At 40.0% G+C, this 18323-nt stretch overlaps 1 protein-coding gene across 2 annotated transcripts in view; it reads right to left on the reverse strand.

The window, feature by feature from the left end:
• Positions 1-268: 268 nt before the first annotated feature.
• Positions 269-18323, reverse strand: part of PTN (pleiotrophin) — a 97460-nt gene continuing 79405 nt past the window's right edge. The window contains exon 5 of one of the 2 annotated variants that reach the window (XM_080667153.1): positions 269-1003. In XM_080667153.1, coding sequence (XP_080523279.1) covers positions 951-1003 — 53 coding nt within the window. In that variant the 3' untranslated portion in view covers positions 269-950. Of the gene's footprint in view, positions 1007-18323 lie in introns of both variants that reach the window. The other variant, XM_080667152.1, reaches the window with a different exon arrangement.

Here is an 18323-nt window from a genome sequence, read left to right on the forward strand (position 1 = left end):
AACTACTAGACTACTAGACTACTTTGGGACTTTTGTACCACCAATCTAACCCACTAAATACTGATAGAAAGTAAAAATATAGACATGTAGGCATATAGGTATGCCTACCCACTATAACATTTGTATCCAAGAGTGATTTAATTAGTTTGTATGATAAACTCTCACCACTAACAGGTTGACTGGGGGAGTATAGATGACAAATGCAGGAGGGTTACAATATCAAATTATTGCACACAAAAGCACCTTTTTTTTTTTTTTTAGCATCACCTTGATTTATTTTCCTAGTCTTTTATTTTCCTCAGTTGGAAAAATAATTTCATCAAGAAAACAAATGCTTCTGCCCAAGAGAAAAAATTTCATGTTTTAATGCTTTTCTTAAAAAAACTTCAACATTAACTAGTGCATGCTCTGCCCCCTAACCCTAGTTTACTGACTAAAATTTTTTTAAAATCAATTGGCAGAAAACAAGGTCTTTTCCTCAAATAAGATGATTGTATTTTATTGCTGCCTTGTTTAGTATATATTTTTCTCATTTGGGAAAAAAAAGTCTAGGTGAAAAAATTACCTAACAAGAGAAGTAGTTTACATGGTCATAACATTTAAATTGCTGCCAAAAGGGGAAAAAAAAGTAAAAAACAAACAAATGAAATTTTAAATGGAAAATATCACATAACTTCAAAAAAACTTACCTCGACTTTCTATCATTTACCATGTACTATAAGTAAACTTTCTAAATAGGATTACAGTCCTTTATTATAAGCCCCTAATGGTACTATGGTATATATTTTAAAAATGCTACTACAAAAATGTTCTTTTCTTTTTGTTTCTGCCTATTGTGTACTTAAACTATAGATAATTTTTGAATAAAAAGCCTACGGTATGTATAAAGGTAATAGTTAACTGATTCTGTTTGCTGATGTCCTGTTCATGTTCCACGAAGGTGGCCTCTCTTAGTCCAGCATCTTCTCCTGTTTCTTGCCTTCCTTTTTCTTCTTCTTAGATTCTGCTGCAATTAAAAATAAAAAGAGAAAGAAAAGTATCACATTAATAAGCTACAGGAAAGGCCACTTTTCTGATAACTGGCCAGGAATGAAACGATTAAATGGATAGACAAGGCATGTGTGTGTGTGCATTTGCCAGGGGAGTGTCTATGAGAATAGGCAGGAGTAATACAGTCCAGTTCCATGTGAACAGCTATAAATGCCTGTGATCTTATTGATTGCCTCCATTTAATATACACAATACTGTCTGGGGGTCCTAATTAAAAAAATAGAAACACATCAATCATCTCTGAAAGGAGCCAGGTCACTACTCAGTGGAGCACTATCCAGAGCTTTGCTTAACCCCCCACTTCCCACATTCCCTTCCCATGAGATTGCTGATGAGCATATTTTCTGATGAGCAATTTGAAAGTTCTGATTTGCCCTCTGCTTATATATTTAGCCAGTTATTCATATACGAAGGACCAGCTTTGAACCACATGGAATTTTGACCCTGTAAGGATTCCTACCCTTGAGTGAAGCAAATGGAATGTACCAACCTGAGCCAAACCAGGTAAATAAAATTATGAGGATTTAAATCAAAAGACTCTATTCCTTTTCATTCAATCATCCTGTCATCTCCCTTTCCATAAGCATAGGAGACTGCAATACAGAAAAGGACATGTCAGCTTTGGCTCCAAAGATGAGAATGGTCAGAATCACTGGGCTGGCCAGTGAAAGGACATTGCTAAGTGCCTCTAAGGGCCTTCCCCAATTTGGTCCAGAGTAGTGGCAGAAACGTATGGGTTAGGTACAGGCTCTGAAGCCGGATGGTTGGAATTTAAATCCTGGCCCATCCCTAAGTTATAAGACTCTGGGAAAGTGACCTCAAGTATTTGTATCTCAGATTCCTCATTTGTGAATTGGCATATGTATAGTGCCACTTCATAGGGTTAATACCCAAATGAAATGAGTTGTATAAAATCCATTGAAAACAAAACATGGCACAATAGCATGTACTCAGTAAAGGCTAGCAGTTTACCATTATTGTGATAATAGACTGAGAATAAGAGGTCATTTCTCTGTATAATTAATATTCTTCATCATCACCAGGATATATTGGCTGAGCAGGTCATTGAATGTGCTAAGCCACAAAGGAACACTGGAACAAAGGCAATGGCCAGCAGGGATAAGGGCACTGTTCATTGGATTAGAGGGCTTGTGTCCAGGAGGGCCTTAAGGCTTGTGATGACAGGGAACATGATGCCAACCACAGATGTACAAATTCCAGTTTATAATTAAACAGAGCTTGAACCTTTTTCATTCATTCATATCCTCACCACCTCTTCAGATGAGTTCTAAGTTCATCATAAACTAGACAAAGAAGTGTTTCTGCACAAAGTGCCTGTCTTAAGATTCCTTCCCAGAAGCTTTAGGGGTGCGCCATATACAATTAGGTCAAGGGTTGCTCAAATCCTGCTAAATTGCTGCTCATGAGTATTCGTTTTGTTCATGCCTATCCTCAGCTTTCCCCTTTCTATACCAAAGAGACTTACATTTTTCACTCTCTCAGTGTTTGTCATTTTAAATATCTCCTTCTCTTGATCCATGAAAGGTGAGAGGATGAGAATTTCCTAGTTCAAAGATACCAGAAGGTCAAAGGTTTTCTGTTTAATGTCTGAACCGTTAATAATTCCCAGTCTCTGACTGATCTTTTAAGCAACAGCTTGCATGTTATCCTCAGGGAAGAATCTAGAATGTTCACCAGGATATAATTCTGGTTTTCCTTGTCTCAATTTCTCCAAATTTCTCTCTGGGCAAGAGTGAATGTTTGTAGCAATGATTTGCATATTTGGTTAGCATATCCCTATTTCATTTATAAATCTGAATAAATGCCATACTGATGAGATTTTGAATACATTCATTTAATAAGATTTGAACTTACTCTGAATATGGACACTATCGTTTTGTTTTGTTAATCCTCACCTGAGGATATTTTTCAATAGATTTTTCAATTGATTTTTAGAGAGAGTGGAAGGGAGGGAGAGGGAGAGAGAAAGAAACATTGATGTTAGAGAGACACATCGATCTGTTGCCTCCCGCCCTTGACTGGGAATTGAATCAGAGACCCTTCAGTGTGTGGGCTGACACTCCACCACAGAGCCACACAGGCCAGGGCTGGACACTATTTGACAGCGAATGTAGGTTGTTCATTTCAGGGAACACTTTGGAAATGGGACTCTTTCCTCACTTCTCCTAGGTAAAGGCAAGGGCAATTAGATAAGTGCCTTGACTGGAAATCAAACCTTCAACCTTTTGGTGTATGGGATGATGCTCCAACCAACTGAGCCACCCAGCCAGGGCTAGAACAGGTTATTTTAAGATATGTCTGAAAGTGTTCAGAAAGTCCTAAGACTTTTCTAAAAAGAAACTTCTAGAATGGATTCTTGCTTCTTGTATTGCTATAAATCCTAGTACCTGGAGTGCCATCCTTATCATATCCTATGTTGGAAACTCAAAATTTAGCCCAGACAATTATCTTAATACATAGTAACTATAGTAAAGAAAAGAACCATGCTACATAAATTATTTTTGCTCTGAATACAAAATAAAATCCTGACGGACACTGAAGTAGTATGTGGCTCCATGGCCCTTTGTTCAGAAAGGCAATGAGGAAACAATTCCATTAGGATCATACTGAGAGCCAAACCTTCACCTGGGGAATTGCTTTTAATCGATGTCTGCCATTTACCAGCTCTGGGATGTTGGCAGATCAATCATTCTGCATCTGTTTCTGAAAACCTGGGATAATAAAACCTAGTATGGCCTCCTCAGAGGGCCATCAGGAGCATCATGAGAGATTATGACCTATAAGATCCAAGTTTACTACTGCTAGGAAACCATTGATTTAGCGAACACACACTTTATATCCACTATCTATCCAGTGCTATACTAGATGCTGGGATATAATGGCAAACAAAACTAAATTCTGCTCACACAGAGCTTTCATGACAAGTAATGTTTTCAGGATTGCTCTGTGTGAGTATATTTTAACATTGTAAAGTGCTCTCTGAGTATATAGTTATATTAAAGATCATATGTATGTGGCAGCTATTTGAGTGGCTGCAATCTTCTGCTAGTTTACTCTGAACTAAAAATACAGGTGATGTAAAAGAATATCTACAGGTAGAATGAATTACTATAGAGAAAAACTATGTCTATAATAGAATTAGCCTGTAAGGAAGAGTTATTTAAAACATATTAACTATTTTCCAGTTTTAAAAGTAATATAGGCTTGTTTAGAAAAATTTAAAAACATACATGTTCACAAATTACTGAGTTTCATAACATAGAGATTAACAGCAGGTTCTATTTAATTTTTTCTACTCTAGGAACATAGTGACAGTTTGATAAAGTATATTATACCTAAAATTCTATCGTATTATTTTCCACACCATTGTATATACTTTGAAACATGACAGAGCAGTATTTTATGACATTCCAGCCTATAGTTTTTATAATCTTTCTCCTTTTGTTGGACACTTGGCATGTTCTCACTTTTTGTTATTATGAATAATAATGCAGTGTGTGTTTTTGCAGACAAATCTTTGCATGTTTCAGTTTTGCCTTAGCATATTATTAGAAGAGGATCTCCTCAATCAAAGGTCAGGATATTTTTAAAGCTTTGGAAATGTATTAGCAAATTTCTTTCTGGAAAGGAAGTATTGATTTAAATTTTTATCAGAAACTTATATAAGAGCTGATCACAGTACACTTGTTCTCAAAGGACAAATAAATAATCAAACCTCGTGCACCATTTCTTTTTCCATCTACTTACAGGCCTTTTTAAGGAATGCCTTGTAGTTGGTACAAGGAAACACCCAATCCTATTTTCAATACAGTATCAGGAAAATCTAGGAGAAATAGGGTTGTGAGTAGGTGTTGAAAGAAAGATGTCAATTTAAGGGATTTTCAAAGATCTTGAGGAGGGATGTTTTTCCAAGAAGTAGAAGAGTTGAGAATTCTGGAATAAGATTATCTCATTTCCTTTTTTCTTTTTTCAGATGGCCTGCTGTGTATATGGAAAACATTTTTTAAATTAAGAGATTAAGTGATTGAGAGAAACATCGATATGAGAGAGTAATATCGATCAGTTGTCTACCATACATGCCTGATTTACATAAAGTGGCTTTGGGTTATTAAACCAATGGGGATAATAATTCACTAGAATAGGAAGACGAGATGTGCACCTTCTAAGAGGTAAAATTCATATGTGAGGAAGCTATGAACACTCAGAAATGGATACTGCGGATTCAGAGGTCAAGAGTGTGAGCAACAGGGAAAGCTAGAGGCGTGCCACAGAGACCACTAAAGCTTACCTGTCGGGACTCATTTAATAAATCCTGAGAACTGTGTAAGGCAGGGGATCATGTCACTGTCAAACAGTACTACCACCATGTAAACATGCCCCAAGCCCTGTATATCGCCAAGATCCCTTTAAAGCTTCATGAATTTATTTAAAAGAACTTGTCTGTGCTTACGAATCATCTGCCCAGTCACCTAATCCCTTGCACCAGAATTGCTGAGCCTCAAAACTGATAATAAAGCTTTTGAATTGTGAATGTACAACTCAGAGATCCACCTCGAATTCAGGCTAACTTCCTGACATGGCACCATCATTACATTTCCTAATCTTTCCATTTCAATTGGTAGCATGTATTAAGTGCCACAATCCAGAAGGAAATTTTTATTTAAAAATTAAAAGTATAATCTTTGAAAAGTTTTCTTAATATAGCGTTCTCAGATGTGTTTCTGTCTAATGTCTCTGTTACTACTATTTTTTTGTTTCTTCTTTGATTTCTTATTTTGTAATACTGCTACCTCATTTCTTGTTTTATGGATTCGGTCATTTACTTCTAGACTTATGTATGGAGCATGTACATATATATGATTAGAATTATGAATACATACATACATATGACTGCTCCTCAGTGCTGCCCACAAGCTGATACCTGTTCTTTATTTTACTGCCCACCTTTCTTTTTGCTCATCAATTTTCTATTTCGTAAAAATAGCTACCACTCCCTCTCAACTATCTGCCTTTCTACATGCTTGCTTTCTGATATCAAGTAGATGTGAATAAAATATATCATGCATCTTTGTCTAGACACAAACTGAACATGTCCAGACCCTTTAAGGAACTTCCGTTTTGCCCCCATTTCCTTTTGAGGTGACTCAGCACCTAACTGCAACTCCTCCAAAGAGAAATTTCAGCTATGAAAGCACAGGTGAGTAATGAAGGTTTAGTGGAGGAGAGGAGGAAATTATTTCATCAAGTGCATAGAACAAGCTCAGTAAAAGTCCTTAAACATGTCTGTTACTTTCCAAAGCAACTCACCAGTCTCAGTAGACTAAGCCCTTCTCCCTTCACCTAAAGATGCCTCTCCACAGCTTTTCAGCCTCTTTTCCCTCCTGTCCCTCCATTTCCCTGTCTTTAGGGGAAGCAAGTCAGATATCTATTCGCTTCTCCAGCCCTAGAAAGGGCCCGTCTTTAGGATGCACTTCTTTGTACAGTAGAGTCAGGAACTTGTTGGAGTCACTCCCAGATCTGACCTATATGCATGTGTGTACCAGGTAAAAATCACCAAGCTAAACCTCTATTTTTAGCTCAACGCATCCACATCACTATTATGCATTAGCTAAACCTAGTCATTCATTTGGGAATGTTCAAACATTAAGCATAAAACAAAAAGCTGAAAGTTTTGGTGGATTTTTCCTTTAAGAGTCAGAGAGAAGAGCAGTGAAGATGAGAATCAGGGGTGCTTCATCTATAAGTCTTTCAATCCAGGATTCTCTCACTTGTATGTAGTTACAGAAGAAAGACCAAAGCTTGTGTGTGCGTGTGTGTGTGCGCGCGTGAGTGTATTCAATATTTAGCAGCTACATTTTGTCTTTTCCACCTTTGGCAAAAAAATGTTTTTAAGTACTAAATGAAATGGAAGAGAAGGAAAGATAGTTAAAGCAAGGGAAATTCTGCAAAGAATGTATACTTTTATATAGGTAGCTTTGAGAATGTGAGGATAATTATGCCTGTGAATGTACAGGTGCAGTAGCATGCATTTTTGATTGCTCCATTAGAGATTCTGGATGCAAGTGTGTGGTGTCTTTATGTGCATGGGGTTGGTTTCACAGTTGCTATATGCTATCACACCTGGTAGTACTGGTGGCCCTAACTACATTCCCATGTCTTCCAAAGTTAATTTAAGAACTCTATGGACTTAGGTAGAAGAGAGAGAGAGAGAGAGAGAGAGAGAGAGAGAGAGAGAGAGAGAGAGAGATGGGGGGACTAATGTTTGGGTTTCCTCTGTTCAGCCAAAGTGCCTGCCTCTTCCTCAATGTGTAGACCACTCTCAAGACCTTACATTCTTGACAGTGACCTCCCTGCACACAAATTCATGACTTCTTCCACCCCAAAGCAGGAAAGAAGGACATTTACTTCTGATATGAGATTCAATGTTTAGAAACTTCGTTTCTGCAATAATGACACAGAAATCTTATAGAATTTCATAAATTATTTTGGAGCCTAAGTCAGAAATGGGAATGTATTATCATACATAATAACTAGCTCCCACCTGGCACAGCATCATTTTCTACTAGAGGACCGGTGAACGAAATTCATGCACAGGTGTGTGTGTGTGTGTGCGTGTGTGTGTGTGTGTGTGTGTGTGTGTGTGTGTGTCCCTCAGCCCAGCCTACACCCTCTCCAATCTGGGACCCCTCTCACAATCCAGGACTGCTGGCTCTCAACCGCTCGCCTGCCTGATTGCCCCTAACTGCTTCTGTCTGCCAGCCTGATCACCCCCTAACCACTCCCCTTCCAGCCTGATTAACATCTAACTGCTCCCCTGCTGGCCCGATTACTCTAACTGCCCTCCCTTGCCAGCCTGGTCACCCCTAACTGCCCTACCATGCAGGCCTGGTCCCCCCCAACTGCCATCTCCTACAGGCCTGGTCTCCCCCAACTGCCCTCCCCTGCAGGCATGGTCTCCCCCAACTGCCCTCCCCTTCAGGCCTGTTCATTCCCAACTGCCCTCGCTTGCAGGCTGGGTCCCTCCCAACTGCCCTCCCCTGCTGCCCTGATCTCCCACAACTGTCCTCCCCTGCTGGCCATCTTGTGGCTGCCATCTTGTGTACACATGGGGGCAGCCATCTTATGTGTTGGAGTGATGGTCAATTTGCATATTACCTCTTTATTATATAGGATTAACATAGCTGATGTTTAATCATACACAACTGGTGCTACTGGAAAATTAAATGATTATTTATGAAAAAGGGAAAAGCATGAACACAGACACCCACAGAGGGAAGGTGAAGTGAAAACGCACGGAGAAGGCTGACAGATGTCTATGAGCCAAGGAAAGAGGCCTGGGACAGATCCTTCCCTCAGGGACTTCAGAAGGAATCAGCCCTGCAGATATCTTGATCTCAGCCTTCTAGCTGCCAGAATCGTGAGAAAATAAGTGTTTTTTAATGTATCCTCAAGAATTTTAAATATGCATCGTTTAAATATATGACTTTCGTACTACGGAACATGGCATCTGAGGTCTCATTAAAGGTCTCACAAATGCTCAGGGCACTAATCCTTTCACCCATCTCCACACTTGTCTTCCATATTTCAAGAATGTGAGTTATGTTCCCCTCCCCCACACACGTGATTTCTTGGACCCCCACCCACCCAATGCACTATCTATAGCAGCAGCAAAGGTGAGATCTGAAGAAACTCCCCTGGATTCTCTGCATTTTTTAGACAGCAGCCTTCATAGCAGCTGAACCGATTAGTCTTGTGCATCCAAGTGAAGAGCTGAAAAATCATGCTTTTCTATTTTCTGTAGAATAAAAGTAATTTCTGAAAGCCTTGCCAGAGCGAGTGCTGCTAATGTGTGAACCTCTGGCAAGCAGCGCTGGGCCTTGCCCGCTGTATGGAGGAGGACACCAGGAACATTGGTCACCTGCCTCCAGCTCTTTGGATTTCTAATGAGCTCTTCTAAAAATAGCATATACTTCTCAAGAAAGAGTCTTTAGTTTTTTCCTTGTCCCTGCCTCTGTGTGCTGAGCACCAGCCAACCTGCTTTGATTTCCCTGCAGGTTCCCGGAGCTTTTGCATCAGTGCAGTGCTGGCTGGAGTCACTGGGAGTGTCAAGTGTCCTCACTGGCAGTGTTTGTTACCAGGACAGCAGTGCCTGGGACCCTGAGAAGCACCAGAGCGGCTCTGAGTCTCACGGTGGAGTGGAGGCAGGCCTGGATCCAGCCCAGGGTCCTGCCTGGGGGGCTGCTGGGTGTAACAGGTGCAATGCATTGCTTTGTCTTCCTCTCAAGAAATGTAGCTCCTTTAAAGGACCCCGGCTAGAGAAACGCAGCATCAACTGTTATCCTTTGCTTTAATGCAATTACTACACAAAGACAAGCTTGATACAGAGTTATCTGACATGACTCCATTATAAATGACCTCATGCATGCTCATCCTAATGTTTTAGGATTATCAGTGAAACGAAAACCAAAATTATTTATTTTTTTTAGAATACCCAATGAGTAGGAAGCACTCGGTTTGGGAAACATTGGTATAATAGACAAGAACTCTGGACATAGACTTTCCTGACTTCAAGTTCAAGCCTGATACCTCACTGGCTGGCTGACCTTCTGCAAGTTGCCACCTTAGTGTCCTCATTTGTAAAATGTGAGCAAAACTCCTTGAGGCTGCTTTGGGGATTAAGCAAGACCATGCATCTTAAGAGTTTAGTATAATGCCTGTCACATCATAAATAATAAATGGGGACGATTTTCACAGTGCTCAAGAAATGCTAATGACAATAGCTACAACTTAAAACACGAAACAAAAATTCTCAATCTGGTAGAAGTTCGAGGAAGAAACACAAAATCTTCAGGGGTCAAAAAACAAAGAAGGTCTCTCAATCCAGTAACTAATTAGTGTGAACATTGTTCTATTATGCAGCCTTCCTCAATACTAATTATTATTTAGCTGGTTTGTGTGTGCTCAGCTAATGAGCCTCTGAGCGTGAAATTTACCAAGGGACATGAAAGTAGACCACAGTGTGAAGTAAACCCTGCAAATGTTTACAGTTCCTGGTCCTCACACCTGTCCCGGCAATTAGAACTAAAGGTTCTTTAATAAGGATGGGAGTAAAACACCCAGGTGAGCCTTATTCCAGGTGAGGTGAGCGTGTTGTGCTTTAACAGTGATTTTTCTGTACAATTGTGCAGCCGATGAATGAATGATGTGCCTAGGAAGCCAGCCCAGGACAATTTAGTTGGAAACATCGTTCATTCATTCAAATAAGTACTATTCACTGACTTCCTCTCATGGACTAGAAACCATGACATGTAATAGCTTTCAAAGGGGAGTGAGATGTGGCTCCTGCCCTCAAGATGTGCATTGGTGTGAGAAGCAAATCCACACAGGCTACAGAGGAATAAATGAACATCTTATCAGAGGAGTGAGTCCTCCCAGCAACTTAATGTTTGGGAAGGGAAGTCTGGTAAGTTTGAACACTGATCTCTTTCCTAGTCTTTGAACAAAACAAGCTCTTAGTAGCCTCAGGGACTTTGAACTTCTTGTTTCACTTAGAATGCCTGCATGGCTAGCTCCTTCTCCAAATCCAAAAGTTAACTCTCAAAGAAGCTTTCCCTGGTTACTCTAACTTAGCTCCCTCCCCCATTCCAGTTACTCTAGCACTTGACTCTTCAGTGCTCAAGACCATTTACTCCAGTATTGTAGTTGTCATTTTAATTATTATTTATTTACATTTGTCACTATTATCTATGCATATCCATCACTAGAACAGAGTAGTGAGAGGAAAGGAATATCACTAGCTCCTAGCATAATGCCTGCTCCATCCAAGGTTCTTAACAGATTTTATAAATAAATGAACACATTGGAAGCAATGCCAAAGGACTTCCATAGCATTTGTCCTTCTGTGCAGGACCTCGGGATTTGTCCTGCTGCTCCTCCTACTTCACTACAGGTCCAAATGGGGCATTAATTTGTCCCTGGTGCTATCTCTAGCAGACAGTATTCCTCAATTATTTATGAGGGTAGGTTTTACATAATGAGATATATTAACTACGGAAGAACAGGGTCCAGGTCTCTAGAAGCACAGGTACAGAGAAATGGATGCATAAGAAGTCACGGCCCATTCAGCCATCCCCGGGAGTTCGGTGTGGCTGGGGCACAGCACGTGGGCAATGTCTGGAGTAAGGATCAGACATGAACCAAACTGGATGATGCCTGAGCAGCCTGTCCTGCTGAGGAGCCAGGGTATGATTCTGGAAAACCATGATCAAAGAGGAGGTTCAGGAAAGAAGAAGTGGGTCTGACACTCATTCTCTTCTTAGGTAAGAAACTGAGATCAGGGGAAGGGCTGTGCATAAAGCCAGAGATCTAGAATCAGGCGGCTTGTAATTCAGTCCTGGCCTCTCTGCTTAGTAGCTGTATAACTGTGTGCTTAGCATCTAATTTCCCTAATCCTCATTTTCCTCATATGCAAAATTGGGAGTCATAATAACTATTTTACAGAGTTTTGTGAATTTTCAATGACACAATGTATGAATAATGTACTAAGCAATAATCAAAACATACTATGTGCTCAATAAATATTAACTGTACTTGCTATTATCTTAATCACTATAAACTTTTGGCCTGAAAAGGTGCTGAGGAAACACCAACCTCAAGAAGTTAATTTGGAAGGAAGGAAATAGTCTTAAAAACACTGCACATTTATCAAGCATTTTTACACATATGACTTCATTTCATCTTTAAAACAGAGCCAGGAGGTATTCATTGTAGATTTCAGTTTACAGAAGACAAAACAGATATCATTCTAATAAGAAAAGAGCATAATTATATCTACTCACTTGACATACAGTAGCATGGATAGGAAATAAAATACAGACGTTCAGACAGAGCAAGGAAACAGAACAGAGAGACTAGACATACACCCACACTTATATGATCAATGAATCTATGACAAAGAAGGCAAGAATACACAATGGAGTAAAGACAGTCTCTTCAACAAATGGTGTTGGGCAAACTGTGGAAAATAATGAAACTGGATCATGTCCTTACACCATATACAAGAATTAACTCTACATGGATTAAATACTTAAAATAAAATGCAGATGTTCAAAGATTTTCATAAAGCAGAATAAAAAAGAAATCAAAACCTTGAGACCAAACTGAGTAAGAGTGTTTTCCTCTAATCAAGAACAAAATTCCCACAAGGCACTCCAGGCTGCCTCTTTCTGCTAAAATGCAAGGACAGCAGCCATCCAAACCCCCTTCCTCCTGTTTCAGGGTCTCCAGGTGGGGGAGGGGGAGCCCAGCGCAGCCTGGCCTGTGGTGGGATTCTGCCCCTTCACCTCTCTCAACACAGAAGTCACCAGCCTAGCATAGCTCACCCACAGGGTGTTGCCATGCTCATTCCTAAGGGGTGTCAGAGCCCAGAAAATAGAACAAAAATGTTGGGGAACTTCTTTTATCTTTAAAAGAATGAACAAAAGAATCTTTTTAGAGGGTTGAGAATGGAGAATGCTGGGAATATCACTTCCCTGACCCTTATTCCATGTAATAATCAGCTGCCAAGCACTGTGTCCCACACGCAGCTGAGTCTTGCACTCAAACAGTTGCTGTTCTTTTGATCTTCAAAGTTGAATTGTCAAACCTAAGAGAGGCCTAGGCAACTGTCCAAAAAAAGAGCAGCAAGATGGCAATGCTTTTAGAAAGGGCTGGGAAGACTTAAAAGGAATTGGGGTTATCGTGAGCAGGGGGAATTACCAAGCATCCGGTAACAGCGGAGCATGAACTGGTGGACAGGTCAGCAGGAGGGATTGACACTGTTCCCTAGGCCACCTGTAACACAGACATCCATCCACCTGCTCCTCTTCTGACTGTACCAGAAACATTTGAAAATACCCTTCCTCCAGACAAACTTGGAGGCTGACATCATCCCACGCTGCCCTGTTGGTATCACAAGGAGCTTCACAATACCCCTTATTGATGTATCTCTTTTAAGCCAGTCAGAGAAAGACAGATATCACATGACTTCTCTTACATGTGGAATCTAATGATCACAATAAACTGATGAATAAAATAGAATCAGAGTCATGGAAACATGGAACAAACTGACGAATCTCAGAGCGGGGGTAAACGGGGGGCGGGGAGAGATTAATCAAAGAACTTGTATGCAGCCCAAACCGGTTTGGCTCAGTGGATAGAGCGTCAGCCTGCGGACTGAAAGGTCCCGGGTTCGATTCCGGTCAAGGGCATGTAACTTGGTTGCGGGCACATCCCCAGTGAGAGGTGTGCAGGAGGCAGCTGATCGATGTTTCTCTCTCATCGATGTTTCTGACTATCTATCCCTCTTCCTTCCTCTCTGTAAAAAAATCAATAAAATATATTTTTAAAAAAAAAAGAACTTGTATGCATATATGCTTTGCCCATGAACACAAACAATAGAATGCTGAAGGTCTGGGGCAGAGCAGGAATAGGGTGGTGGGGGGGGGGAGGGGGAGAAAGAGGGGACATCTGTAATACTCTCAACAACAAAGATTTTAAAAATAAATAAAAAGTAATAACTAATAATTTCCATGTCAACAATAACTCCAGATTCTAGAATGTTCCAAGATGATCATCAGGCCAGGTCACCTGTGGCACCTGGGAAAATCTCAGTTCATCTGGGAGCCTTCTGCGCAAGCCCTGACTCAGCCTGTGCACTCCAGTGGTATCAACCAGAAGCCTGATCCACTGGTCAGCTCTGCTCCTATAGACAGGGCTGCCTAGGCTAGGACCATGGATCCCCATCCTGGCAACCCCACCTGGCTTGGCCAAATTCTAATTCCTCAGTGAGCTCATCCTCCAGGCGGACCGCTGAGAAACATCTGTGGCTTGAAGAGTTATTTGCCTTCCAAAGGGTTCTCTCTTCTGACATTTTATACAGACTGACCCATGTTTCAACTTCTCCACTTGAGATACTTGATGCCCAAGTATCCCTGAAACTGGAAAAGAACATTACCGATGGCTCCAAAGAGGAGAGACTTAACTCTCTCCACAGTGGAGTGCTCAACTGTCCCCAATATAAGATAACGCTCAGTAACTCTTCATCTGTAATGGCATCAATGCCCATCTATCCCAATAGGAGAGAGGGTGAGGTCTAGTACTATACTCCAGCACAGTCCAACATCCCTACATAGGCCCTGGCAGACTGCTCACTAAATACCAGCTCAAGACCTTTTCAGCTTCTCCTCTCATATTTACAAGTAGAGTTTGAAAAGCTAAAGACACATTTCCCTGACTCCCTTGCAGTAGCATTTTATATGTGATCAGGTTTCCATCAATCAGGCACACTTCATGAGTCTTAATAGTATAAAAAAGGGCCAAACTTGGCCTGGCTGGAGTAACTCAGTTGGTTGAGCATTATCCCATGTACTGAAAGGTTGCTGGTTCAATTCCTGGTCAGGACACATACCTGGATTACAGGTTTGATCCCCAACTAGGGAGCAAATGGAAGGCAACTGATCAACATTTCTCTCTCATATTGATGTTTCTGTTTCTCTCTCTCTCTCTCTCTCTCTCCCTCTCTCTCTCTCTCTCTCTCTCTCTCTCTTTCTCTCTCTCTCCACTCCTTTCCTCTCTCTAAGCAAGGATTGTTTCTAAAGAGCCAAATTTAGAGAAATTAGAAATTACTGCAAGAAAGGTGAGAGTAATATCTGGTTTTACAGGTGAGGACAGCGTTGAAGTTTCCAGCGTGTGATTCTTAGTGTTATGTGTGCAGAACAGTAGGTGATTCTGCTACATCAGCCATGTGCTGTGTGATTAGACATTTCTCTTGGACCTGTTGCCTTTTGCTGCGTTACTCCTGGAAATGCAGTATTTGGAGAGATCCTATGGACCACTTAAAGATTCTGTGGGCTATGTTAACACTTTTGAATAAACCTTTTTACTTAAACTAGCTGGAGTAGATCTTTTGCAAAAAAAAAAAAAACCCTGGCAGATGCAAGGTTTTCTCAATTAACAATCTTAATACTCTCAATCTCATTTCTTAAGAAATTAAGATCACAAGTGTCCAACACAATCCATCATTTCACTAATTTATCCTGGTTAGATCCTGGCAGTGATTAATCAAGCTCTGGTTATAACCTTTCTGTTAATCAATGACCTTCCCCAGAATAATCCTGTCTATTGCCAGGAAAGCTGTATTCCAATTCTGCATCTCTGAGTTCTCATGTCTACATAAGAATATCAAGACTCTTTTCTGGGTATAAAATGCAAATGTGGAGGACTGAAAGTTTCCTCAAATTAAGTGGGTTCCAACACAAGGGGATCTTTAGGTAAGGGTTTCCAACTTGATATCTAGTAACACTGAAATTGTGGACTAAAGCTAGAGTTAGTGTTTGGACAATATTGACAGCAACAGGAAAGAACAATTGTATTCCTCAAGAGGCAATGCTGTTAGACTGGGGTGTGATGAAATTTAAGGCAATTTTTAATCAATGCACGTGGGATATGTAATAATGTCCCAGTTCAGATGGCAATTCTAGGTATTAAGCACCGCTCTCCCCAAGCAAGTCTTTTAATCTTTTAATCAAGTCACAATGGTATTATTATTAGTAATCAAATCACAACAATATCTCCAGTCTTCCCTCAATTTAATGCTGGGTAGTTACAGCCTTACCAACATCTGTATGATCCATTCTAAAATTTTAAAGCATATGTTTTCACACTGAGAATCCTGTAGTTTGCATATTAATCCACTACCATTTCCCCAAACAATAGAGGCCAATCAAAAACTTCTCTCAAACAAACAACAACAATAACAAAACCCAGGCAAATTAAACAGAACCTGATCATGTGTTTATCAAAGTGTTTATCAATGAGGATAATGATGGGGAAAAAAGATAATTTATTTTGTTATAAGCTGAGTGATATGAAATAATTACTTACCAACGTACTGAGTTTCTGCAAGCACATACCCTATGCTGTTTATTTTAGAAAATCTGACACCTAGGAAAGGTCCCTTTCCTATGATTTCCAAGTTTAAAAAAAGGCAGAAAATGATATCAAAGGAGAATAAAAACCTGAAATGATTCTGCTGCTAACCAACAGGATACACCTGGATGAATCACTGATTTTCTCTGTCTCCATCTGTTATATGAAAATAACATCAGATGATAGGCAAGGTCCCCAGACGCTCTGCTATTTAATGATTCTAGACATAGAAAATTACCTGATATGGACACAGTTTCATGATTTATATTACTCAGAGACAGCACATTGATAAAAAAGGCAACAGGTCTTTGATGTCAGTCTGACTTTGATTTTGAATCCCGGTTCCACCACTTACAAGCTGTGGAATCTCAGGGAAGTTGCCTGTGCTTTCGCATATATAGATTAGGATAAACAAAATGTGTGGCAGAGAGTTGCTTCAAAGCTCAAATGAAATGATGAGGCGTGCCTATCATAGTGCCCCATTCAAAATTAGTGGGGTCCCTACGTCCCTCTATTTTTTTGGTGTACTGAGTTAAAATAGAAAAGAGCATTGGTGACATTCTTGAGGAAGAAATAATTATAATTGTATAACTTTGAGAAAAGTTTAGTTACATGAACTCTTCTATCAGTATGCTGGATTTAGTGTGTGAAACCTTTTGCCCTTTAGCATTTATTTATTATACAAATACTAAAGGCCCAGTGCACAAATTCCTACACTGGTGGGGTCCAGTCGGCCCACCCTGATGGGGGCCATCGGGGGAGGGCTGGCTGGGGCAAGGGGCCACAGGCATTCTGGTCATTCTGCCATTTGGTCGATTTAAATATTAACCTTTTATTACATAGGATTTATTCAGCCCTATGTGCTACTCCTTGTTCTAGGCAAAAAGGGATACAGTAGAGAGCAAAATAGAGCAGGTCCCTATGTTCCTGAGAGTTTTATTCTGAGGGATATCTCCCAGAATAGTTTTAGAAATAATGTTGTAGAAAATGTCATCTTCATTTGGGAGGTCATATCACTTATCAGGATTGAGCGTTACAAAGCTTACCTTCTCCTTTTTCAAAGGAAAATGAAACCCCTGGAGGTTAGCTTACACCCATACCTGACGTAGGTAAGAAATCAGCAGCAGATAAAATGAGTTTAGATTCAGCCAAATCTTGGCTCTGTCATTTACTAAAGATCTAATCCTGGGAAAACAAATTAACCAGTGTGCCTCATTTTCCTTCAAAAGTACATCTACTTGCAGAGGAACATATGGGATTTTAAAAAATAACATATGTCAAACACCCAGATCAAGACATGCCAGTGGAACAGAACAATACATCATTATAATGTAGATGTCATTTTATTATTATTGATTTTCCATTGATCAGAAAAAAATGAGCTATTTAAGGTTAGAGACTCACAAAGAGAAAGCTGTAATATCCATTCATGGTTATTTCAGAAAAATGGTACAGAAATATACACAGCCCACACATGTCACTAATTCCATTTTACTTAAACTAGGAAACATATGTCATAGAAAGCGGGTATGAGTCTCTCTTGTTAAGTAAATCTTTTATCTGACAGGTCTCCCTAGCTCAGCTCCTATGATAAGATTTTTCTTTGTGCAGATTGCCTGGTGCCAAAACAACATTCACAAAACCCTCCGAGTTGAGAGAGAAATGACTAATTGGTTTTAACAAAGATATGTTATGCACAAAGTGAAGGCTGCATTTTAATGACCAACAAAATGCATAACTGGCTCTGAAATTCAGAATTCACTCAGGATAATACCTTGAATTATATTCCTTGATTTTTGATATATGAAAAATTACAGAATATCTACCCACTTGAAATATTTTACCACCATTTTTCAGGCTGAGAGCCTGAACCAAATGGTTAACCTTCATTGCATGTGGGAGAATGTAAAAAAGTGAATTATCCACCAGTCCAATTAAGAGAGGAAGGGAGAAGGAGAGAGAGAAAAACATCCATTGGCTGCACATCCCCTATGGGGATGGAGCCCATAACCCAGGCTTGTGACCTGACTAGGAATTGAACCAGCAACCGTAGGGTGCACCTGACAATGCCCAACCAACAGAGCTACACCTGCCAGGGTCTGAGGGGTTTTCTTAATCATATGCCAGTTTGATATTTACTTTATCCAATATGAAAGCAGGGTCTGACTTTCTGGGAATGAATAGAAAGATAGCTCTAAATAATTTAAAAATTCCATGATAAAAATAGTGAGCTAATCAAACCAAAAAAGAAAATAAAGGCTCTGAAGAATTATAAGAAATACAGA

This window comes from Plecotus auritus, assembly GCF_963455305.1.
Source record: "Plecotus auritus genome assembly, chromosome: 4".
Taxonomy (NCBI): Eukaryota; Metazoa; Chordata; class Mammalia; order Chiroptera; family Vespertilionidae; genus Plecotus; species Plecotus auritus.